General features: G+C 40.5%; 1 protein-coding gene across 2 annotated transcripts; it reads left to right on the top strand.

The window, feature by feature from the left end:
* Positions 1 to 2358: 2358 nt before the first annotated feature.
* On the top strand, positions 2359 to 21445 carry alpl (alkaline phosphatase, biomineralization associated). 2 transcript variants are annotated; one of them, XM_030419180.1, is made up of 12 exons: positions 2359 to 2515; positions 5348 to 5513; positions 6684 to 6803; positions 8345 to 8460; positions 10268 to 10442; positions 12931 to 13106; positions 13396 to 13536; positions 13700 to 13769; positions 13908 to 14042; positions 19354 to 19545; positions 19658 to 19777; positions 20474 to 21445. In XM_030419180.1, the coding sequence occupies exons 2-12, from the start codon at positions 5399 to 5401 to the stop codon at positions 20737 to 20739; spliced, it is 1626 nt and encodes a 541-aa protein (XP_030275040.1). In that variant the 5' UTR covers positions 2359 to 2515; positions 5348 to 5398; the 3' UTR covers positions 20740 to 21445. The 2 variants fall into 2 exon arrangements, with proteins under 2 accessions (XP_030275040.1, XP_030275039.1); XM_030419179.1 differs by lacking the exon at positions 2359 to 2515 and adding an exon at positions 3426 to 3683.
* Positions 21446 to 26723: the final 5278 nt, after the last annotated feature.

Genomic DNA, 26723 nt, shown 5'->3' with positions numbered 1-26723 from the left:
GTGCTCTCTCTCTCTCTCTTGCTCTCTCCCTCTCTGTCCGGGGGGGGGGGACACCGCGCGAGCCTCACAACGACCAAAGAGGCTGCGCTTCACTGTCAAGATAGTTCACATCCCACTGGAACTTTCGCCGCTATGACGCTACCCCGGAAATCATCTCGCACCCTCGTAAAAAAAAAAAAAGAAATTATAATAAAAGTTTCTAAAAATAACACTATAAATGAAGATGCAGTGTTGTGATAGAAGAGCTAAGTTGCTGGCTAAACACGTCCTGTAGCGTGAAAAGTGATCAAACGTTATCAAACGAGCAGTCTTGTTTTTAGAGCATATTTTAATGATGAACTCAGCCGTTAGTTGACGTTACTGGTTGACTGATCACATCACATCACTTTGGCATTTGATATTTACAGTGAATTCAGAAATGTACAAAAAACCCCAGTCTCACTTTAAAGCACTGTTAAGTTTACCTTGACAGAACAATCAATATAGGAATATGAACTGATAGATTAACTGACCTGCTAGCTGCTGTTCTGTGTCACATATAGTCGTTTAATGATGCTAAAAAGGGTTCCGGTAGCTACTTTAATTAACTTTTCTGCTTTGGTGACATTTCTGCTGCAGCTATGATCGATTAACGATGGTAGATGTTATAAGTTCAATTTTTACATCCGTTCAATGTATGTTCAAATGTTAATGTAAGAATTAATGAGGAAAACCACTGTCCTAACCACCGAGCTAGCTAAAAGTTAGCTAAATGCTAAAATATCTTTGTATTTGAATATGTGTACAATAAAGGAGTTTAGGGGGGCGGTTGATGGCCAACACTTAGCTGGCTATGTTTCATTTTGCATTTATAAAACCACAATAAAACAAAAATGTGAGTGCAGATGTGCCATGGGTTAGCTAAGCTAGCTTACAACTCACCCTGCGAGAACAGTGATCTTAACTTACTTACTTACTTTGGTTAACGATACTAATATATAAATTATAGTTTATAGTTTTTTTTCATGATAACTTTGTTTGCATTTACGTAGCAGCTACCAACAGTTCATAACAGTTAACGTTATAAACTAGCTAGGCTAACCACCTAGCTAGCTAACAGTTATCTATTAATAAACAAAAAAGCTTTTAAAGTGTTTAAATGAATATAATATGATGCATATAACATCAACTCTGGAATTGTAAAACGTTTTTTTTATTTGTTTTTGGACAAGTGTACAATAAAGAAGTGTAATAAAGAAGTTTCATCTTACATCAAGTGATTTATGTGCTCCTTCACCATCAGCAATTTACAGCACTATCACCTTAAAATACATCCAACCTCCCATTAGAAGAGTTAATGGTAAGGGGGGGAGATGTAGAAGATCATCTGTGCTCAGCGAGAGCTCACTTTGGATATTACTGGATCTGCCTCTGCTCTCTAAATAATGATTTTCCAGGAATAAAGACTATTTAAAATTCTCTGAATGGACATAAGATGAGCTGGGTCTTAAAGCAATTGAAAGTACAGAGGCAGACTTTACTCATACAAAGTCAGTCATGGTTGACTTTAGACTAATAGGAGACGACAGTGAGTTAAAAATATCCCACAAGTTTACAGCTGTGAGGGGCAAGAACAGCCTCACAGTGACATCCAAAGGAGGCCACAGTAAACAGCAAGGAGTCTGTACTCTTCAACTCTGCTCCATCTGAGAGTCAGGCCAAGAGTAAAAACGTGGCTATATACTTCTAATTACAAAAAAAGTTCCTTCAAAAACTGCCATAAAAATACTAAATATTAATAATATATGGCTACATTTTTCAACCAACATCAGTCCTGATAATATCTATCAAATATCCATTCATTTTAAGGATTTTAACCCTTTAAATGACATATTTGTTTACATGATGCCACTGTTTTGTTTTAATGAAAATAACTAAATAAAATATTATGTTCAGAATACAGAATTCCTTTTAGTAGTAGTCCAGTTCAATATAACAATAAATAACAGTTAAAGTAAGTAGCTACATAACAAAAAGGTAAGAAATAGAAATAGACTTATATACACGTGTACATATGTATATGTTCCACATACTTAATATATATGTATATATTATGAACTGAGGTTTTTGCAATATGCATTATTCAGCCACAATGATCAAAAAATGAAAGTATATCAACAGTTGCATGAGGGTTAAAGTATCTGGATACATCCTCCAGTACTCAGTTACAGTTTAGTGATGCTGCCCTTCCTTGGTGCAATACACCGGCCGGCCGACAGGGGGAGCTCTCGGTCCACATCTCCCCCTGCAGCAGCATGGCTTCATTATTTCGGAGCTTTTTTTTTGTTTTTTTCAGCCCCTCGTGGGACACAGACCGCTATTCTCAGACCCCCGGAGCCGGAGACGAAACAGTGTGGCCTTATAAAAGGGACTGATCGCAGCGACAGGGTTCACATTTGAAGGTGAAACACTGGGTGGACTGTGTGGGGGGGCACGTCTTGGATGTAGATCTGTGTCCCGGGGAATAAAACGTACAGTAAGTAACACAAGAATACAACTTTTTCTTTTATCTTTCTTTCTCACATTTAACAGGTTGCTTGTTATCGTAGCTTTTGCATCTTTTCCCTTTGGAGTGTCGCCGTGATATTCTTGTTCTTAATGAATGAATGAATGAATTAAGAGTTGTTTTGTACAACTGTTGCACCGACACCAGCTCTGCTTCACTTGATGGGCACAGTTATAATTCATGTGTTAATAAGTCACGTGTGATTTAAAAAAAAAAAAAAAAATGTTTTATGCCTTGTGTGTTTGATAGAAAGCTGAAAGTCTTGACACAGTTGGAGATTGTAAAAGTGTGTAATGGATGGAAGGGTTTCCCTGCACCCACTCCTGTTCCCTGCCCTCTAAAATGTGCAGGAGGGTGCAAAAAACAATCCCATTAAATCCACATTTGTTGTCTTATTAATGTCAGAATCTCAGCTGCAGCACTTTCTGCACAAACATTCTCATTTTCTTAGATATTCACGTTAATAGATCACAGAGGGGGGGTAGAATATGCCCCTCTCCTTGTGAAATCCAGTTGAAATGTTAGCTATTCTGTGTGCATACTACAGGCTGGATGAGGCAGCCTGGTGTGAGAAGCAAACCAAGTTGCCCATTTGAAAACTGGCAACCGTGTGTTGTGTCCTTGGCAATCTGAAAGGAGCGAAGACGGAGGAGACGACACAATCGTGCCTGTCTTGGAAACCGGGCACAGAACAACACATTTTTTAAGGGGTTTCAGTAGAATATTCCTGCAGCCTGTGTCTATTATCCCTCCACTCCTGAGCATAATTAAGAGCCCCATAATCCTTCCTGTGGAGCTGCTACCTGCTGGAGTGACACATGACTTGCTTCAGGCTCCGGCGGCGGTGCAGAGAGGAGCTCAGGGAGGGGAGGTGAAGTTTATTTCCTGCTGGGAAATCTCACCCCGTTTGACACCAGCTGGGGTTTTTCTTTTTTTTTTTTGGGATACGAGGGAGCAGCTGAGTGTTTGCCGACACCATGGCCGCATTGGGATTTAACTTCATACTGACCACCGTCCTGGGGGGCATCCTGCTGCTGGCCGTGTTGGCACTGCTCTGCTTCTTCACCTGCAGACTGGCCGGTGCTCTGCCTTTGAGTGGACCTGGCAGGTTTTAAGAATGCCGCCCAATGCCGCAAGGGTAAAGAGTAACTTGCTTCTGCCTTGGCATCTTGCATTAATTCCATTTCATAAAATCCCTTTTTTTTTTGCCTGGTTGGCTTCTTTACATGGCTCTCGGGTTGGTTCAGACTTGCTTTCATCTTATTGTTAACCTGGAGGGATCCTGGCGTGGTTTCCAGGAGTTTGTTGACTAGGTGATCGTTTGACAGCTGGTTGGAATTTAATCAAAGCCAGTAAGGAAAGTTAAAATATAACTTGCCCTTTTTTATTTTCTTTTTTTTTTTGAAAGTCACAGGAGCGTAATAGTACAATGAATTCAATAGATCACCATTTAACGATATATAACGCTATACATTTACTCATAATTTGGAAGATGCAACCCCCATCCACACACACACACACACACACACACACACACAAACTCCAGCCAGAAGTGCACATGTGGTAGATTTTTTTTACGATACGAGTTTTAGAGTCTTTTTTTTTCCTCCCGGTTGAACGCGTCCAGTCAATCATTTGGTGTTAATCGGCTTTATTATGGCCCTTAAACCTCTCAGTGCTATGGAGCTCAATCCCATTAAAATGACCTTGACTATAAGCGCGGGGAAGAAAGGGAGGAGGGTGTGGATAATTATAGATGAAAGCCTGACTGGCCAGGACCCATAAGGGCCCCTATTGTGACTACTTACATTCACAGCGAGGCCTCCAGCTTAACTTCACCAAGCTCTCCTTTTTTTTTTTTGTTTTCTGCTTCTGGAAAAAGCCTAACGTTGGTGTGACAGATTTTTTTTACAGCTGACACCAGGTTCAAACAGGAGAGGAAATACATTTCATCAGAGCGGACACAGTTGAGGGATTAACCTGGCTATTGTTCTGTAATCAGTTAGTTGCTGTTAGTAGTTCTTGAGAGGCGCACGTAGTAGTTTTGGGGAAGAAATTTTAAATAAGAAAGAGAGAAAGATGTTATAAACTACCTAAACGTCTTTGTCATTCCTGAATAAACGGAAGAAACAAACCGTTGTACGTTTGTTTCTGGGGACCCTGTTTTCACTCTGAGAACAGATTGTTTGTGAAGTTATGGAAAAAATTAACATTTCTGATGTATATTTGTATTATTACCTTGTTGATATTGTAGACGTTAAAATTCTGAGAGTGAATTTCTTCTCCAAAAAGGACACAGTGCCGGATTAAGAACCAAAAGTCAAATTTGTTCTTGTTTCCTTACTACTTGATGACAGTAAACCGAATATCTCTTTGGGTTGTGGGCCAAACAACAAATTCGAAGAGATGTCATCGCTGGCTTTGGGAAACATGCATCTACATTTTTCACCGTTTTCAAACAAATGATCAGTTCAATCGAGAAAATGATCAACATCTCATTATCAAAGCTTTGACGACATGAAAACTGATGGTTGGTGGCATTCTACTCTCTACTTTTGGCCTTATTTTGCCTGTTTCTTCATTTGGAAAGGGAAGAGATACTCTAATAACCAATGCTTCATGTACACATGATCGAAAGTGAGAATGTGTGTAGAGCTCGAGCAATAACTGTGTTGTTTGCCTGATGTAAGTTTGCTTAGTCAAATCAGCACAGAGTACATTAACTCAGGATGTCAGAGTCAGCTTGCGACGGGATGACAGAAACTTAATCACCAGTGTGTGCTCTTTGCTTTGCCCCACCAGCCGCGAGGCGACGGCGGACCGGCTTCCTCAGCTTCTCAAAAGTGGCATGTTATGTCTAGAGGGACGCGTCAGCCACACCGAGACGACAACATGAAGATGACATCCCTCCTGCTCATCGTTTGCTCCTGTCTGATCGCTGGGAGTGTGGGGAGGCCGCAATTCCCTGGTGAGCTACTGTGTTTGTTCAGTCAGTGGGCGCCAAAAGAAAAACAGCCGTGCAGGTGTTCAGCACACACACACTGGAGTTTTCAGGAGAATGTTTAGAGCCATTTAAGGGAGTTTATTTTACTACTGGATTTCCTGTTATTTGAAAACGGGATACTTTTGGAGCTGTATTTAGGTTTGTGGCGCCAGCAAAATAACAGGATTTCATTGTTTGAATACATTGTCTTCAGAAACGTTCACTCTGCTGCTCTGTATGAGACGGATGTGACGCTCGGCAACCTCTGTCTGCACATCTTGTAACAAAGTCTTATAACAAGATGTGATCAGTGAGTGTATCTCTTCAGAAAGGTAATCGGCATCTATTTTAATGGAATTTTGTTTTAGTCCTCAGTTAGACTGAATTAGGTGCTGCTCCGGTCATGTCACATCTCCGCAGAGGTGATTTATGGACGTGAGAGGTCAGGCTGTACCTGATTAGACAAACAGGGCGGCCCGTTTGGAAACTTGCCCTTATATCAAGAAAATAATGTGTTTCCTAACGAACAAGGATTGGTTTCTGTGGTTTTGCGGACGGCAGGGGTCATCAAGAGCTAAAACATAATCGGCTTTTGAAGAAACGCAACCTGATGTCACACTGCGGTGGTCAAAATCACAGAAGGTGGCAATCAACCCGGCTGGTCAGCAGTAGTATTGTTGCGAGTACACACATAGCCTATTACTTTAACATTTTTTATGGACGTTTTTAGACAGGGACAAACGAGACATACTGACAAACATTCAGAGGTTGACCAATTTGCTCAGAGTTTCTACGACAGGTCAAGCTGCTAGGGGGAGGAGAAACACTTTGCAAGCTTGTTGCATGTGAAGATGAAGACGCAAGAGTTGTTGTTCCTGAGCCTGTAGCCAGAAACCGGACGCCGGTCGCCAGTCTGAATGAATTATTATCATCTTATTATCATATTTCTAAGCAAAACAGCCAAACATTTCCTGTTTTTAGCTCTCAGGTCAGAGGGTTCGTGCCTTTTCTTTGTCAAACATGACAGTGAACAGAATATCTTTTGGACTATTAGTTGCAAAACGGGCATTTTATCATCCTGACATTTTATCTGATGATTTCCTTCCTTTGGTTATCCAAATGAAACCAGTAACCTTTGCATATTGCCATTCACAGAAAAAGAGAAGGATCCCAAGTATTGGAATGCTGGGGCCCAGATGACCCTGAAGAACGCCCTGACGCTGCAAACTCTCAATAAAAACAAAGCAGAGAATCTCATCCTCTTCCTTGGAGATGGTAAGCCGCAGCATCATAATGGTTACCTGCTGATTTGTGGCAGGAGAGTATGAAATGTCCCCCAACGCCTCATGTAGGGAGGTAAACTTGCCGGAGAAGATTTCAACTGCAGTAAGCTCATCAATTTGTCATTTCTGATGGGTAGATGTAACCGTGGAGAGTCCAGCTGAGCCAACGTTTACTGATGCTGAAGTGATGTTCCAGAGGACCCAGTAATCCGGCAGAAGATGAATGAGATTTTTAAAATGTTTTCCAACATGCGAGATGAATGAATAGTATCAAACAAAACAACTGTGCTGCTGCCAGATCACTGGGCTTGTGTTTGAGCTGGGACGCTCATTGGTCACATAATAACTGTTATCCTCCATCGGGCCTCTGCGCTCTCTGTTTGGACTATAGGCACAACATGACATTCTTGCACACTGCTGCATGCGTTCATGCTAGCGTAGTTGGTGAGTTAACAGGCAGCATTTTACAACTTATTGCTGTGAGATGACACAACGGGGAACAAGTGTCTGACTGGAAAATGTTTCCCAGACATTGTCTAACTTACCAGGAATGATTCCCAGGATTCTGATAAAGTAACAAGACTCGACCGTTTCCGTGCAGGCTTTACTTATTGCTGTAACTTATTGCTCTATCAAACTAGACCTGGGGCTAATGTCGCATCGCAATGTGGACTCACCTGAAACTAAGAATTGTTGTGTTGTAGTGACCCCAGAATGAGCCTTTTCTATCAAAAGTGGGAGGGAGTCCTCTTCCACAGAGGCTGTGCTCTGACTAACATGTTGACATACCTAAAATATTAACAGTGATGTCAAATATCAGCTTTTCAGCAGCGTTGTATGTGAATTTTGTGTATGCAAAAAATTCCTGGATGTTCCGTATACTACATGAGCCCCTTCCAGAATGCATTGTGTCTCTCCAGACTGTCCAATGGTGGACTGTGAAGCTGAAATTTCAAGCACCGCAGTTTAATTTGCAATTTTTGATTGCTATTTCATCTCTGACTTCACTTCTGAGAACCTTTAATGCAAGAAATCAACTGTTCAGTTGGTCGCATTCGGCAACTACACCACTAGATACACTGGAAAGAAAGTCATTCGAAATTAAATGGCAAGTGGCAGATTTAGACAAGAGGTCATCACTTCCTGTGACCTGATATTTCTCATATTTACAGATAGATTTCTATATTCTAGCAGCCAAACCACAAGTCATCATCATCCTGCAAGTAACAGATTAGCTAAAGAGACGGAAAGGTCCTTTTCTTCTGTGAGCTAAAACATATCTGTTTTGTTTGTCTCTGTTTTTCTGTCTCTTCTTAGTTTTTAAAGTAATCGGTACCTCAGAAATGTTTTTGCCTAACAGCGATCATCGTGCTCTGAAATGTCAAAGAAAACAAAAGCATCTCTCATGTGTTGCAAACCGTGCACAGCGGTGAATGAAAAAGTGTTTATGTTTGTCATGCGCAGTCTCCCCCTGTGCCTCCCCGAGGGGAACATGAATCCAACGCTAATAGTCGACCTGTTTTCGATGTATAGGGATGGGTGTTCCCACTGTGACGGCTGCTCGTATACTGAAGGGTCAGCTGAGCGGACAGAGTGGAGAGGAGACGCAGCTGGAGATGGACAAGTTCCCCTTTGTGTCTCTGGCCAAGGTCTGACTCGCTTATTATTATATCACACAGTATGTCACAATGTATTGATCTTGCTGTGACCATTAATGGCTTCCTGACAAGGCCTGTGACCGTAAACAAGGTCAGTTCAGTGGGTCACGCTATACTAGCTGTATTATGTTACAGACCTGAAGACAAAATAAAGCCTGTTAAACTTAAAGCTTGGTTATATTCTGTATTTTACTTACTGAAAACAAATCCCACGAAAAGACCAAAACCAACAACTGACTGATCATGTTTCGTTATTACTATAAAAAATACATATATTTGTATTAGTCATATCATACATTTACACGTGCAGATTAATAGCCCCTCTGTGAATGCTATAGAAGAAATAATGAACACTTGTGTAAACTGAGACTTTACTGTATTAATCCTGATGATAAACAGAATCTGTTTTGATTGTCCAGAGAAAACAGGGTTTGGAGAGTTGTCTTTGGAGGTTGTATATAAAACACTACTTTGACTAATAATAACAATAATAATAATACTAATATGTGTCTGATATTGTTTTCCCCCCCAAAATAGTTCTATTTTCTATTAAAATCCTTTAAATTACATCTTCCCCTTCCCCCGTATTTTAATCCCACATCTATGATTATGCAAATAAACGTCATTTCAAAAGTTTAACTACGATAGAGATGTCTCCTACTTCACTGAAAACTCAATGAGCACAGAGAAACTTTCGTCAACAGCCGTCAGGGTCAAGGCATCAAATAAAATTCTACTCTGAAGTACAAATGTTGAACACAACACAAATAATCTGAATCTCTAAACAGGAAAAATGGTCATTGAAGGTACCAACTGTGGCACATATTCCTGCTGCTTGCAGCTATTTAACAAATGTTGTTCTTTTGCAATTGTAAATAGTTGCAATTACTTTCATTATCGATTGATTATTTGGTCTTTAAAATTTGAAATTTGTTACATTTATAAAAACAATCCCCAACAAATGTAGGGGTTTCTTCCTGTTTGATAATGAAGGCTTGAAACTTAAGTATCCAGCCATTTTAAGAAATTATTAAAGGGACAGTCCCCATGTCATGTCGGACCTATTTTCTCTCTGTATCACTGCACAGGAGCAAGCGTGCATCTACTCATGGAGGAGAAGCCTGTGCCCGTTTCAAGCTAGCATAGGTCCAGTGTCCACAATAATATTCACTGTATTTTTGGCTCCTATGGATCATGTCATGCAGCAACATCCTCCTTATGGAACCGCAAAGGGGCAGTGTCGATCGTGTTAATGATTGTTGTCATAGTGACAAGAAGCGCGTGCAGCATTTTTTGGCAAAGCCAGTGCCTCTCTGCCTGGAATTACAGCTATGTGGACACAGGCCCTTAGTTAGCTGGTATCTCTTCAATGATTAGATGCACTCTGCAGCTCAAGCCCAAACAATGTAGATCCATAAATAGCATTACAATAGAGAGTGTAGTGTTTGATTTTAGGGTGAAATGTCCTTTCAAGCCTTTTTTAAAAAATGTTTTAAAGATAAAACTGTTTTCTTTAAAAACCAAGGAGACAGTGGCTGAGCGCAACAGAAAGGTTAAGGCAAAATGTTGAGAGATGGACAAACACATAGTTGGTTTTGGTCTTTTCATTGGATTTGACGAAAACAAGAATCATCCTCGATCTCAGTAAAACTTGTTGTGATACTGGAATAGCACCAGTCCAGTCCAGTGTCATGTCTCAACAACTTACATCACACAAACAACCTATTACAAGCACATCAGCGAGACTATAAACAATATTTTAATGCTGACCACATGTCAATGACCTGTAATTCTGCAGACATACAACACTAACGCTCAGGTGCCAGACAGCGCCGGCACTGCCACAGCGTACCTCTGCGGGGTCAAGGCCAACGAGGGCACGGTTGGAGTGAGTGCAGCTGCCGTCCGTTCCCAGTGTAACACCACAGAGGGCAACGAGGTTACCTCCATCCTCAGATGGGCGAAGGATGCAGGTAGAGTGACACTGAATAACATCACGCAGGCCTCTTTCACAGACGGTTTTCTGTCTACAAGGATGCCGAATTGTAATTTTTCAGACGCCTGCAATCAATTACCATGCGCTTCACGTCCGTGGAAACCTAATTGTGGTTGTAGTTGCTGCTGTGTTAATGGGAAGTGGGAATACTCACCGGGGTGACTTGAGCGCTCAAAGCAATGACTTTGAAGTGTTCTTGAAAGCGATGCTCTGTTTTTCCCCTCTGCTCATTCCCTTTTTTAGCTGTTCAGCCTTTGAACCGAAAGTTCTCCTCGGAGCAGTTTGTAATCGACATTAACTTGACCCAAAGAGTTTTTGATGTGTTTTCATTTAAAACGCTCTAACTTTTAGCCACCCCTTTTACAAAAATCTCTATGAGGTAACAGTTGCTCTGAAGTTTCGTCAGGGTTTTTGGTCGTTTTTCTTTTTCCTGATTTCTTCCAGATTACTGATGTGCTTTATTCAAATGCCAAGTGCTTTGTAGCGCTGAAGAACATCACATAGCTGCATCTTAAACAGTTTGTTTCTAGTTCATGATTTGTTTGTTTTTCCTTTCCATCATTGCTGTTACAAAGTTTCAGTTTCCTTGACGCCTATCCAGTACAAGTACAATAGGATGTGCGTGAAAGTACAAGGAGGCAGTCATTTCTTCCACTGTGTACAGTTCTTTTGCTTCCAGAATCCAGATGTTGTATGATTGAGGTTCAGATGACCACCATCTACTTTCGTGATACATTTAATCACAGCCCCACAAGAGTATTTTCTAACAAATATGTTTTGTTAAGTGTTTAACTTTCCATCCAGATAAAACTACTTAACATCGTGTGTACATGGCCAAAAAACATGCGGGTATGGTTTCTCTTTTGTGGTTCACATTTTCCCAGACACATGTCTGAACTGGTTGGAGTTCACTTAGCAGTTATTGGGATGGATCATGTTATAACTTTCCATTTGGACTTTCATTGAACTGCAGATCTCTCTGCAGGTATCTAGTAATAATATACCTATGTTCATTGCAGCCTCCCATGTCCACTTTATTTGTGAGTTATCGTTTGCATTCATTGATAGAGAGAAAGATTTCCACTTTTCTTGTGTTGAAAGAAAAACGTCCGGGTTGGGAATGTGTGTCTTATTTGCTCAATGTGAAATCATTGAGTCCTTTTCCAGACCACTTTAACTATATGCCTCGTTACAAAATCCTTCAGATAACCTGTACCAACCACTAATGAGATTTATTTTGTTAAGCAGAATGAAGTTTGAATAGCTCTCAAGAGTTTTAGAATACCTTGAAGAGCATCAGACAGAGGCCCTTTTCAGAAAAATTCTCAATCTGTGATACTTGGGGTCTCAGTCGTGTGGTAAAACCTGAAATTTGGAAGCTTCTGCAACAGTCAGTTTAGCTAATTGTAATGTTTTTAATTTTGTTCCTGGTTGTTTGAAAAATGAAATTTGAAATAGATGGAGTGACCTGCACAGAACGTTCATATTTACACTCTTCACATGGTCCATTAGAAATTTAGGAGTACTGACCGTTGCATCATTTTGCCTCATATAGTTGTTCTCTGAAGAATGGAATACAAATACCTGGGTATTTTAATGGATCCTTAACCCTTAATAAGTTCAACTGATTTTGTAAAATAGCCACAGGTATCCACAGCTTGTCATCATTGTCAAACAAACGCCTGAAGAAAGACTACCTCTGAAAAACTTCAGAATGAATGACTGTGCATGGACATGTTATTTCAAATACAAAACAATAAAAAGGCAGCTCAAAGGAAGAGACAGAGATGTGAATAGATTTTATACCAGGGGTTTGTTCAGAGGGCGGTGTGGGGGATAAGTCAGGGGTGGGTGGAGGTCAGTGCGTTTGTGGGTGTGTGAGCATGTGTGTGGGTTCAGAGGTCACAGATAATAAGAAATCCAATCATTCCTCAGGGACCGTGGCAGGCAGCAGCTGACCTCCTGCACAAAGCAAATAGAAATGGGGGAGTGTTTTTCATCAGGTCATTTGGCAAGCCGGTCCTCTGATGGTTTAACCATTACTGTTTCACTTTCTGACATGCAGAAGATTTGATACCAGATTTATGCTGCTTAATATTGGTACATCCATTTATGGTGGGTGTTTCTGTTAATCCTGGGCTCTTAACATGTTTTTACACGATTAACAATTTCTTTCGTATCCAAGAATAGACTCTAGATAGACTTTTTCTATTTTATTTTTAATACAATACTCACCTGCCCTTATGTACAATAGCTTTTGGTTGGTGACTGGCTGAGATGAGTGATAATTCTATCCCTGCACTGCAGCTTAGTGAGAAGCCACGGCCTTAAGAAACCACGAAGACGGTATTTGTACTGAAAAAACAGCAACTTATCTACATCTGACGTGTTCTTTAACCAGAAAATTACTCACTCAACCCTAATTCATATAGCTGACCGTGTGTTTACGTGCGTGTCCACTGCAGGCAAGTCAGTGGGAATAGTGACGACAACCCGCGTCAACCATGCGACGCCCAGTGCTGCCTACGCCCACAGTGTGGACAGAGACTGGTACTCCGACAATGAGATGCCAGCTGAAGCACTGCAGGCCGGCTGCAAAGATATCGCCAGACAACTCTTTGAAAATATTCCCAACATTGATGTGAGTCAAAAGTATTAAAACTGATATATAATTTTTATCAAGCAACGAGTCACTAGACAGCCCTTAGAGTTACATCTGACATTAACACACTGAAGTCAGAGGAACGACTCCCCAACTCGAGAAATCTGGCCATCTGAGAAGTGAATGCAGCACTTACTGTATCTACCCAAATTACCGTATTAAACTTAGACTGTAAGACCATTTGTTGTTATTTCATACTCTGTGCACATATTTGTCAACAGTTTAGACTAACATTGTAATTTTTTTATTCTGCTCTGCGACATTGCAGGTGATTATGGGTGGAGGAAGGAAGTATATGTTCCCTAAAAACAGGTCGGATGTAGAGTACCCTGGCGTGGCGAAACACAGCGGCACACGAAAAGACGGAAGAGACCTGGTGCAGGAGTGGATTGATAAAACGAAGGATAAAGTAAATTTCTCATTCTCCTTTTCGCTCTTTTCGCTTCTCGTCTTTCCCTGCTTCCTCTTTTATCTTCTCCAATTACATTTACATATTTCCGAGTTCAAAGTGGCTGCGGTGTTAAACATTCACACCATGCTGTACATTTGTGTTTTTTTTTTTAACTGTGCAGAAAGGCCATTATGTATGGAACAAGAAGCAGCTCTTATCACTAAACCCTAACAACGTGGATTACTTACTGGGTGAGTTTCCAGTCTCAGTGTCGTTATGAAACTCTTATTGAAATGTTAATGAAGAGCCATGTCTGTGCATTCGCTGTAGGCTTATTTTCACTGTGTAATATCCTTTTTCTCCTTTAACTGTGCCCTCTGTTCTTCCAGGCCTGTTTGAACCTGGGGATTTGCCATATGACTTGGAGAGGAACAGTGAGACTGATCCTTCGCTGACAGAGATGGTGGAAGTGGCCATCAAGATCCTGAGAAAGAACCCCAGTGGATTTTACCTGCTTGTAGAAGGTGAGTTTGTAGCGTCAGGGTCACACTGGACTGTCATCTTTTGTTTTAGGTTTTCAATAGTGAATAGTGAATGGCCCTGAAGGTTTGGACACACATTGTGATTGTTGGGCTGATTGTAGTTATCATATTATCAGGGTGTCATCACTGATCAGCTTGACAAAGTCTGTTGTAGTCGAGGCCAGGTAGTGTGTGGAGTTTGGATTGTTTGCCTTCTACATTTGCTACCGAGCCCCCACAAGGAGCAACAGGCTTTGAAGACAGTTTTCATAGTGGCAATACCATGTAATTACATTGTCAAATGATGCACTGTGGCCTATACAGACTGTTTTTCCTTTAAAGGAGAACTTCGGTCGATTTAATCATGCAGCTTCATTGCTCAAGCTACCCTTGACTTGCGAGTACCGAAGACGCGAACAAATTTGGTCCAGCCATTACAGAGCTCCGTGAACGGAGATGTAGCATTGAATGCTAACTGCATGGGGTCAGAACTTCACGCTGTGTTTTAAGCATCTTAACATGCTCCACATCTCACACCAGAAGTTATGCAACATCAGCAGACACCTTAGCACACAGCACTGTAGCGTGTATGACTCAAACTGAATAAAAAAGTAGTTAAAATAGTGTGTTTGTGCAAGCAGCTACTTACCTGTTTGTTGACATCCGTGTGTTCCGGTAGCTAGACCAAACTAGTATATCCACCGAGCGTGCACTTACTCCCTCACTGGCGGAGACGGAAACGTATTCCAGCATTTTCGTGTGTATGTTCATAATGTACATGTCCATGTTACAACCTGTCATGAGCCATGAGCCTTACAATAGCCTGTTAAGCCTGTTAAGTGCACACTCGCTGGATACGCTAGTTTGGTCTAGCTACCGGAAGACGCGGATGTCAGCAAACAGGTAAGTAGCTCCTTGCACAAACACACTATTTTAACTACTTTTTTATTCATTTTGAGTCATACACGCTACAGTGCTGTGTGCTAAGGTGTCTGCTGATGTTGCATAACTTCTGGTGTGAGATGTGGAGCATGTTAAGATGCTTAAAACACAGCGTGAAGTTCTGACCCCATGCAGTTAGCGTTCAATGCTACATCTCCGTTCACGGAGCTCTGTAATGGCTGGACCAAATTTGTTCGCGTCTTTGGTACTCGCAAGTCAAGGGTAGCTTGAGCAATGAAGCTGCATGTTTAAATCGACCGAAGTTCTCCTTTAAGCTTACATCGTAAAAGCAGCGTCCCTAAATTGGTTGACACATTTCTTTGAGCGTCACAACCCCCATGAAATGGTTCATTTGACAATAATAATTTGATCCATTTACTGCAATAAAATTAGGAAAATTTAGAAGAGCCGCACGATTGAATAATTTAATTTACATTCAAGTTAGCCGGGCATTAAACTGTACGTCAGAAAGCTTGGTCAGCGTAAGTCCAGCTTTTTTGGTTTAAGTTCTATGAGCGGCTTTCATAGGAATGAACGGGGCTCCATCTCCAACGTCAGGTTTCTTGATACATCCATGGTTGTTGCAAAAGGTTGTTATTACGAGTATTAAAAAAAATAGTTAAACATTTTGGGAGAGACACTTGTTTCCGTTCTTTGTGAAACCAAGATGAAAAGATCAAGACCAGTCTTAACATTGCCTGAGCTTAAGTGAAACACTGTCTGACTGTCAAGACGGAGGTTATCTCAGGAAAGCCTCAAATGGATTCCTTCCAATTTAACAAAACAAACAGCCACAGATTTTTTCTCAGGAAGGAAATTTGGCATAAACATCTGCTGCAACTGATTAGACTGATTAGATTGACTAACCAGGCTGATTCCCAAGAAATCGTTACTAGCCGTTTTTAGACAGAGCACCAAGCTGTCAGTTTGCCCGTCCTTTTGGCGGCTCGGTCCGCGGTTTTAGACAGAGGGCAGCAAATTGGGGGTCTGTTTTGGTCCGCCGATTTTCCGCCTCCGAGGGTACACTTATTTCCGCCTCGACTGCTATCTAAAAACGAGGCGGAAATGTGCCGGCCTCTGCGTGAGGTGGGCGGAGGTGTCAATGACCTGCACTGTTGTGCGACCCACAGCCGGGGAGTTTTAAAACCAAGAACAGCTGATCACAGCAGTCAGTCCATCATTTCATGGACATTAAGATGAACAACTGGACAGCTGCTGAGATCCAGGAGATGCTAGCGTCTCCTCGGTCTCTGTAGCTGTTTGGTTGTGTTAGCTTGATGTTGTGTCGGCAGGCTAAGGACGGTCGCTATTTTCAAATTAAAAGCCCCCCGCTAAGAACCCAGTTCTAAACTCCAATGGGGTGAAATGTAAAGCTCTTATTTTGAAGACAAATTCGTTTTCATTGTTCACAGCCCAACTTCGAGCTTCACGTCACGTCACATGTTAACGCCTACCTCAGAGGCGGCTTTTGGAAAAGGAGGAATATTACGCCTCGGTTTTAGAAAGACAGGCTGGCACGTCGCCGTCCTTACCTTGGAGAAAATGTGCCGCCTTTTTTATCTAAAAAGGGCTACTGTAACTCTTTAGTGCTATATCAAAGGCAACTGGATGTGTTTCAGTTTCTTGAAGATGTTACTGTAACTCCACAAATTTTTTTGGCAACAGGATAATAAATTAGCTTTAGAGGGTTCTTTTCACTTTGCACAAGCTGTTTCCCCTTCTCCATTCTTTATGCAGCTAAGCACATTAATGTGTTAGTGTAGCTTATCAAGTCACTGCGTTCATGCTGTTCTCTTACAAGGTCTAATGTGACTTTGACGGTTCCACAAAAACAAATATAATCAATCATATCTGCTGATGGACGACAAAGAGGAAAGCACGACCCAGTTTGCGGTTTGCTAAAATTGTTGTGGAGAAAGAAAAAGCAAAAACAAGGATTGGTGCTTGAAGAGACAAATAATATGAACTACTTGGAACTTGAGTTTGTCAGCTATTGGCTCACTTAATATCCATGAAAAACATCCCTCAAACCATATAAATTAATTACATGATGCAAGTTCTGCTGGAATAACCAGTTCAGAAACATGGATTTATTTATAGGTCCAGCATTTTTTTTCAGTTTAAAGATAAGTCTCTTGATCATGATACATTGATTCCTTCAGATAATCAAGATGTAGGCAACCTTGTGACTATATGTCTGTTCAAAACATGCCTTATCCGTAAATATTCTCTAGTTTTCCATGTTGGTATCACAGAATAAAATGGCCCTGAATGTTTTTGTAACTGTAGCAACATCATCATGTTCATATGCATTAAGTTTAAATGAAATTCTTCCAACTTTTTTTTGTTAAACTCCTGAACCTAGAACGATTAAGTTACAGAATTCATGCCTGAGTATCCATTCATACACCATTGGAAATTGATAGAAAACATTTTAGTAGTACCAAGTAGTACTTAGCATCAACAAAGCATCCACTTTTACAGTTGTTTGAAAGGCAACTAGTTTCTAAGTCCTTTAGCTTGCTGCCAACTTCCCTTCACTTAATCGCCCCTTCAAGGAAAATGTGTTTTGATACCACATTCACAGGAATATGAAAAACATAAAAAACAGCAAACATCCAGTCTAGGACTTAAAAGCAGGAGACAACAATTAAATAGTATAAAAAGCTGAAAAAATATGTTGATGTTTATTCAAGGCAGTCTGCTTAGGAGAGGAGAAAACAAGAGCCATTCAAAAAGAATTCTGTATTGTTCTGGTCTCAATGGCATCACTCTCTGCGGCACAAACACTGTGGAATCTGTGAATGGCCAATGTCACACAACATTAGATAAAGTATGAACAGGAAGGTTGTTGTTGATAACTATGTGTCCTTGGCTGAATCTGTTGAAAAAAACATGGCTGCAGTCAATGGCTGTTGATAGCAAACACCTGCAGGTATAGCAGTGGATGTTCAGCCAGACTGAGCGAGAATAAAGGGGTCAGTATGTTTCAGAATCTCTTCGAATCATTGAACCATGTCTGAAAGAAGTAAGTAAGACGGCCCACACACTTTTAGAAGGTGGAATTTTGGGCTGACCTTTTTGTAAATGTGACTTGTCACATTGTCGGTTTCTGTTATGTTTATGTTGTGAATGGTGGAAGCCAGTCAGCCTGAACATAATTTGATTGGATGCATTTATGAAACGGCCCCAAGTTCAAAATGAGTCATTAAAAACAGTATATTTAAAAGAATACTATGCAGGATTTGTTGGTTGCTGTTTGTAAACTCCCCTCTCAAAGTTGGTCCCTCCTCCCTGGAGAGAAAGAGAGAGAGAGAGAGAGCAAGAGAGCAGCAGCTTTAGAGTGAGAGTGAGAGTGAATGACCCGAGGGAGCTGTGTTAGCAAAAACAAAGCAGTGAGTCAGATGGTCATTACGTTCTGAAGCACAAATAAACATGCCTGAACATCGGCACAACCCTCCAGATTTTGTGCGTACCATGTGCCTCTTTGCTCTGCCTGTGTGTGTGTATATGTGTAGCTCAGCCCTGCCCTCCAGCAAATAGACACAAAGACATGCAGAGGAGAGAATGAGAGACAGCGATGTCGCTGTGTTTTTAGTTTTGACCTCACCTTACATCCTATGCTCTCTAATTAGCTGTGGGATACGCACCACTGCCTAAAGGTTGACGCCCAGGAACATCCCCGAACAAAGCAAAATAATACGAAAATACTGGCAGAGGGCAGGGTCTCTGCAGATACAGATACTGCCACATACTTCTAGAGCAATGATTGAGAGGAAACTGCTTTTGTATGAGTCTATATGTATGTTTTGGGATTTTAATAGTATACCCAAAGTCCTTTTAGGCAAGTCTTGTCACTTGGCAGCCACCTTGGCATCGCTCCCAGTCAATCATTTCTGGCCAAGAAGGTCAGGAGCCTAACTAAATGAACGGGAAGAGAGCCAGAACTTCACTTTTAATAGTCACCAGGACATAAAACCTGCATGCATAGAATCACCAATTTAAACCTTATAAAAAACGCTAACAACGTTTAGTGACTTTTTCCCAAACAAGCTTTAAAACACATGTTTTCACAGCACCAACTCAATCCAGGGTGTCATATCTTGACACCTATGTAATGTCCTTGTCTAATGTCTAATATCTTTGAAAAACCTCACCTTTATTGCTCATCCTGTGCATTAGCATGATTCTCCTTTTCTGTGTTTATTAGAAGTCCATCTGCAGCTGCACCATATTGTTTGAAAACGTCATGAATCTCTCACTTGTTAGATTACTGAACAATTTGCACACGACACGAGATTAGAACATGAAAAAATTGTTTTCCATCCCGCTGTGTCTAAGGACTAACTGTAAATATTCGTATCATTGTCAGGAGGACGCATTGACCATGGACACCACGAGGGCAAGGCCAAGCAAGCTCTACATGAAGCTGTGGAAATGGACAGAGCCATTGGCCGGGCAAGCCTCTTGACCAGCATTCACGATACACTGACTATAGTTACTGCTGACCATTCTCACATGTTCAACTTCGGAGGCTACACCCCCAGGGGAAACACAATATTTGGTATGTAATGATAATCAGGCATATCCAGTACTGTATACATATTTGTTGTAACATCTGTTTAATAGTGCTGTTGTTTTGATAATTGGTTTTAATGCTCTGTTTCCATTCACAGGTCTGGCCCCAATGTTAAGTGATGCTGACCAGAAACCCTTCACCTCAATCCTATATGGGAATGGACCAGGTTACAAACTTGTTAATGGAGCAAGAGAGAATGTCTCAACTATTGACTACCGTAAGTGAAAACTTGCTAGTGAGAAATCTATGGATAAATCTTATGCAGAAAGGGAGACAATAATGCACTAATTCAACCGGTCTAGACAGATGGCCACCCCCCACTAAATCTGGTTCTGCTTGAGGTTTTTGCCTGTTTTTTCTCTCCACTATCGCCAAGGGCTTGCTCATAGGGGAAATGTTAAGTCTCTGTGAATAAATAAATTTAAAGTATGAGTCTAGACCTGCTCGAATTGGACAGTGTCATGAGATAGCGTTTGTTGTGATTTGGCGCCTTGCAAACCAACTGCGGGGACACTGAAACCATAAAAATATTAGGAATTAATTATTAAATGCATTTCTCTCAACATTTGAAAAGCTTAAGTGTTAATATTTTAAATCATTTTTTTTTTGCACTTATGTTTACTTGCTAGCAGTCTCCTTCTTCCCTGCCTTTGATGGCGCTTTGCTGCATATCTTATGTTACTGAGTGTTACTGCTGCCTCTAGATCAGGGCAATAGTGTGAAACCTTTGAAATACATGCTTGTAGGACCTTGTGCTTGTGGGACCTTGTGCTTTTCCGTGTACTTGACAAAACGGGGAGCCACCCAGGGAAAAAATAGCTCCATACCACTACTAGAGGGCAAAAACACACAAGGGAACATTTAAATGTTAACATTTAACAATATTTTTACATCCGTTCTCTGTGCCTTTCAGAGGAAAACAACTACCAGGCCCAGGCAGCTGTACCTCTGAGCATGGAGACTCATGGAGGAGAGGATGTGGCTGTGTTTGCTAAAGGTCCCATGGCCCATTTGCTACATGGGGTCCATGAGCAGAACTACATACCCCATGTAATGGCATATGCAGGCTGTATCGGCCAGAACAGGGAACACTGTTTGTCAAGAAGCGGGACTGCCGGTCTGCACCCCGTCCTGTCCACCATCGCAACCCTTTTCACAGTCACCCGACTTCTGTGCTGACCTTCCTCTTGAACGTCGTCATCCGCTGTTTTAACAGTCACAGTTTGAGATTTCAAACTTTCATTTGTTGTTGCTGTTTTTTTTTTAAATGTTCAAGTTTTACTTGTCACTATTTTGCTAATGGGACCACTGTTTGGGCACTGTTATGTGTTATGATGATTAACGGACACAAGTATCAGTTTTAGTCCATTTACGCAAATCTATTAGACATTACAGAATAATCAAACACCCCTGATGCAATGAAATGAAGAGATTTGTTGCAGAATTCATCACAAAATCAGAGATCTCAGTTGTGATTTGCCTATTGAATAGTTTTTATTAAAGGTGTTGGGACCTGTTGAGCCTCTTTGTTAAATGTAAACCTTTTCAAGTTGAATAGATAGATTGGATTTACCAATGTTTGAATATGTTTCATTTCTTAAATGTGCAGTTAACAGAATCTACCTCACAAGCTTGAAAAAGATCTCTCATGTAATCATGTTGTGTTCAGGGGGACACATTTTCGATGGACAAATTTAATGCCGAAACCAGAGGCGACTGAATGTATGATTGACAAAAGAGTAAAAGTTATATAATTCTTGTCATACATCTTGTGCATACTTGCAAAAAGCATTGAAGAAGCCCACCTGTCATTGTTGTGTCCAATAACAGAAGTTGTACAACCTCTTAACCAATAAAGGAAATGTGCTTGTTTCCTGATAATCTCTTCTTGAATTGACTTTGTATGATTTAATTAAATTTTCCCAAGTTTTCTTAACATTTTCATAAAAGGGTAATTTCACCAATTTTAAACACTAAAGTGTGTTTAAAAGTCTTGGGGGATAGTCCAGTATATTTGATAGTAGTAGTATAAAGCTATCTTTTATGCACTAGAGGAAGCTTTATGTAATCTGAAAAAATACCTCCAGTGATGTCACTCAGCCACTGTTGCAGTATGGGTAATTTAGACAGCAGGCTTAGAAGATTAAGAAGGATGTATGTAAAAATGGCAATATGTTTGGTTCTACTGAATGAATTTTGATTGTTTGTTTTGAATTGTCCATAATGAGTCCAACAGTGTTATAGGACTGCACTGCTAGACCAGTGGACTGCTTTTCAAAACTTGGCACCTACATTACCTAATATGCAACTTAACCACTGTATGACATCACTGTAGGCAATTTATCAGATTACATGCAGCTTCCTCTGGATCCACAAAGGGCTTTAAACTACTTTTCCAGATATGAAGAAGTACTCCCCAAGAAGTGTAAACACACTTTAATGTGTAAAATTGGTGGAATTATGCTTTAAAAATGTCCTTTAAGTGATAACTTTTCTGTACACAAATACTTCACGTCAGTAACCGTCACACAAATTCATGATCATCCTTATTTTTTAGGGTGTGACATATGTTGTATGTTGTACTTTTCCATCTGCTCTATTGTGGCGTGTGTGGAATGTGAATGGACTGGAGCCACTCATTCCTTGGCATCATGTGGTCACTGGGAAAACAGAGAAGGACTCATGCTGGCTCAAGCATGAAAAGGGGAGGTTCAGTTTAAACGGGCATGAGATGAACTCCTTGTGCTGTCAGTGCTAGTGCATTCTAAATATCCGCACACATAATGGCGGCTGAGGACCTCGAGGGCCTCTTCATGCTTTTGTGTAATCTTGTTTTGCTGATTAAGATTTTTTCTTTCACTCCTCTTGGCAGAAAAAAATCCTTGTCCTGTAATCCCGTTTTATCTTTTCTAGTCTATATTTAGAGATGACGATCAGTATCAGATTGCATGAGTATGGCATGAATATTCAAATAGGCTTTCAACCACCAACTTCCTTTTGCTTTCAAGTGTATTTGTACACGACTCTCAGTACTTCCTGAATAATAATAAACCTTTCATTTTCTAAAATGATAATGAAACCACAGCAAGGCCTTTGCTGTGTCTTGAATGTATGGTTCTTTTAACTGTTCGTGTTCGCCTTGCAAGAACTTTGCTATTCAATCCATTAACAACAAGGAAAACAGCAGTTGTGATGAAGCACAATAGCTGGTGAAACCCTCCTCTTTCACTCACAAATCTTAGCTGGAAGCAAGTCAGGTCTCTAGAAACACTCAAGGTGGCCTCACCAGACGTGCAATTTTCTCAGGCAAGCCGTGATGTCAAGTAAGTTCAAATAACAAAGCCATGTGTAAGGCTGCATACCAGAAACACTGTAATTTTCTATGTCTCCCCATATGAGATCTTGCGTTTTATCCAGTCATTATGTACACAATGTCCACAATTAGTGTACAACTAGTTGTAGCATTTGCCTGTTGACCTCGTATGATGACGATACTTGTGGTTGTGCAGATTTTAGCTCATTTGCTACTATCTATTTTACATTGCACGCATTTTGCAAAAGATACTGCTGTGTTTTAAACATTATAATAAAAATAGGAGTGTGCATGCACACATCTAAACCGAAAAAAGAGGGGGTGCTGAGCTGAGGGAGAGCAAAACATGACACAAAAAGACTGCTTGTATGCTGCAATATCTAGGATTTAATGCACCAAAATAGTGACATTCCCATTGAAAGTTAGAGATTTGAAACAATTCCAGGCAGCCATTAGTCTGATTAGACATCTCAATTATGTCCCACATCTCTGATTTGTTTAGTAATTCATAAAGTCTGGTATTGTGGCAAATGATTGCTGTTAACCTGGATTAAGAAAGAAAATCCTGTACAACTGGCTGGGAACATAGCTTCACCCATGAAAAATAGCCACAAAAATACCCACAGCATGAAAACCAAGGCACCTGTACAACATACAATAACAACTATTAAAGGCCTTGAACAACCACACAGGTGTTTTCAGTTACTGTTGGGTGATTAAATGCAAGTTGAGGTTAGAGGTATGGTGGAAATAGGCAATGTCATCATAGACGTGAAATCCGTCCCATGGGAAATATCAGACAAGCATAGTTTGTAGACGCCAATTCAAACAATATAAATGACTTGTATGACTGTCATGGGCGTGGAACTGAGGTGTATCCACCGTCATTGAGAAGACAGACACATCACTCATTACTGATTGGTAAGACCAAACCAAAAAGAAACCAACACACCCTCCCAATACAAAATCAGCTAACCCAAATTTTTTCACGGAGAATCTATAAAAGTGAAATTAAATGACAATCCAGACTCGGCAGTAGGTGGTTTCCCTGCTAGAACTGGTTGGCTTTTGTAATACATTATTGTTTGCTTAAGGTTTGCAATAAAGTTACCACAGTTCCTGTGTCTTTGTGTCTTATGTGTTGACACCAAGAACCATGTTGGAAGTAAGCGTTACTCACTTTAACATGTTATCCCTTAGATTATGTTTTCTGTCTTCAAATCCAAAATCAATCAACCAATCAAACAATTATAAGGCAACCAGTTGCTGAATAAACCACAGATATAATAATATAATATAATACCCACTTTTCTTGCCAAGAAAATGCAAGCAAAACGTCCCAGCATCTCACTAGAAAAAATAATAATGGTCTTGATTAGTGGTCTGATGCTTGGCTGCAATTTAGCCATCCAACCAACCCCTCTCTCTCTAAATGAGATAGTAGATGTCATCTGAACCACGTTTATCTGTATTGTCACATTGTATATATTGTATATCACTGGTTTGTCGAAACAAACAGTGCAGATATATCATTGAGGCGACTGGGCTGTGTAAGGTGGGACAGATTTTTCAAATCATTCTGCACTTCTGTGGTGGTTGTAACATCTTGCTGTATTTAGCATCGGCCAAAAGTAAATTTCAAACCATAAACAGAGACATGTAAATAAAACAAAATGGCTTTCTGGAACTGTGTTAAAAATACATCTAAAATCTGTGACTTTACGAATGCATTTGAAAAAGTATATATAATTTGTAGTTAAAGGGCTACAATTAGCGAACACTGTGTTATCTTTTAACCTCAATGACCTGCCAGTTACTCAGTCATTACAATCTTTTGCTGTGCAGCCAAAAACTGTTCAAACCCACAGACTCTATTTTCAATTCTTGGGGATCATAAATATGTCGTTCTGAAATATATAGATAAAAACATATACACAATATGGTCGTATGGACTTAACAACCAATCTCCAGCTTTAAAGCTGACTTTGGTGGAAGATGAAAGTAATCTCTACATTGTCACATACTAGCATGATCTCTGTCCTTGCTTTTTTATTTTCCTTTTAATCAAGATTTAAAAGTTGCTTGAAAATCAAATGTATCTTATATAATGCCCTCCGTCATGCTTCTTGGCAGTTATTCATCAGAGCCTCAGTTACAGCCTTCACTGTGAGCCTGGATGTAATAGAAAAAAAACTGTAGCCGCTCTGCTGTAGATACAGATCTTGATTGACCCTGAAAAGTTCTGACTGTGTCATCAAAGCGTCACTCGCCCTGACACCACTGACATCAATTCGCTCATCAAACACATCACCTTAACCTCTCCGAGCAGCGTGCTGTGACAGCTCGATGCTTTTCATTTCACCCCCTCTTGCTCTCCTATCTCTCTCCCTGAATTTGATTTGGCCAATTTTTACTTTGAGTGATGATGTTTTGTATCAATCAATCTCTCTGACACTGGATCAGGGACCGTCTCTTCAATCCATGTCATGATCTCCAGCCCTTTGATTCACTGTGGGTATGGTTAAATAATGGAGGGGAAAAAAGGAGCGTGTTGGGATTCGGAGCCTCAGACAGATCAAACTAAGAAAGCAAGGCAAGGCTGACAGCTCCAGGCTGCTGTATAAAAGGAGCAGTGAGGCTGCAAGAAGATGCTAATTCTCCCCTTTTCAAAGCAGAGATCCTTCTCCAGGCAAAAACGTCAATGACCCTCCTCCTTTTGGTAATCTAGTTCAGCTGAATGCAGTTAATGAAACCCACAATGATCCACAACCTGATTCACTGTGAAGTGCTTGATCATAAATATAAAGATGCATGTTCATTTCTTAGTATATCAAAATATCACTCGTACTTATTTTTGATGTATTTTAATTAAATGTTTTATATTTTAATGCTTTTTGCTTTACCTCTGGATGCAGTGCTGAATATGTCTGCCATTCCCTCTGCACATTTCTGGATCTGTCCATAATCTCATAGTCTCTTATCGTTTCCTCCTGGGAAGAGGTGAACAGGTCCTAATCTCCTTTCTCTACACCCTCCAACTCCCATCAGCCCTCTCAGGGCAGCCAGCATGAGGTCTAATCCCTTGGAAGCTAATGAGGGCAGAAAGATTTAGGCCTGGGCTCTGACTTCTGCACATATTTCCATTTGATTTCTCCAATTCTCCTCCATACAGCCTCACTGTCAGGAATAAAATGGCCTAAAGTCCCCCGCAGAATGTGCAGGGACTGAAAACTGGGAAATGAGAGTGAGACCAGCCATAGTGGTCAATTTTATGGAAGGAAAATTTGCAGTAAAGTCAGGGAGAGATGTGCCCAGCAAACTTATATAATTTGAATCACATTACACCAAGCTCTTTACATTACACAAAAGCAGCCACATTACCTATATCTTATCACAAAACAAAAGCGGGTTTTTCAGTACTTCTAATGCAATATAGTGTAATGATTAAAAATACAAGACATACATTGGTGTTTTATGTTGGCTAGTCACTCTGTTCCTGTGGCCTTCGATGAAACTAAGGGGTGTCAGCTGTGTGTCTGGCAAAACTCATTTCACACTCATCTCACTGACTGCTCCCGTGATAAGGTGGCAATGGCTAAAGTGTAACTGAGGTAGCTGATAAGATAACACAAGACAATACAACATAAAATAGTAGATGATTAGCGGCAGTCAATAAAAACTTATCACTGTCTTACCAATGTAATCTTATTCTTGCTTAGTTCTCTCAGCATGCGCAAATAATTAGCAAGAATTTTAGAATGCAATCAGCCCACTTTTAAAACAACAAGTTTGAGGCATGCAGTTTGAGGTAAACACAAGACAATGTAATCCGATCCAAGACATCCAATTT

This window comes from Sparus aurata, chromosome 6, assembly GCF_900880675.1.
Source record: "Sparus aurata chromosome 6, fSpaAur1.1, whole genome shotgun sequence".
NCBI classification, from domain to species: Eukaryota; Metazoa; Chordata; class Actinopteri; order Spariformes; family Sparidae; genus Sparus; species Sparus aurata.
This window is presented reverse-complemented; position numbering and strand designations above follow the sequence as displayed.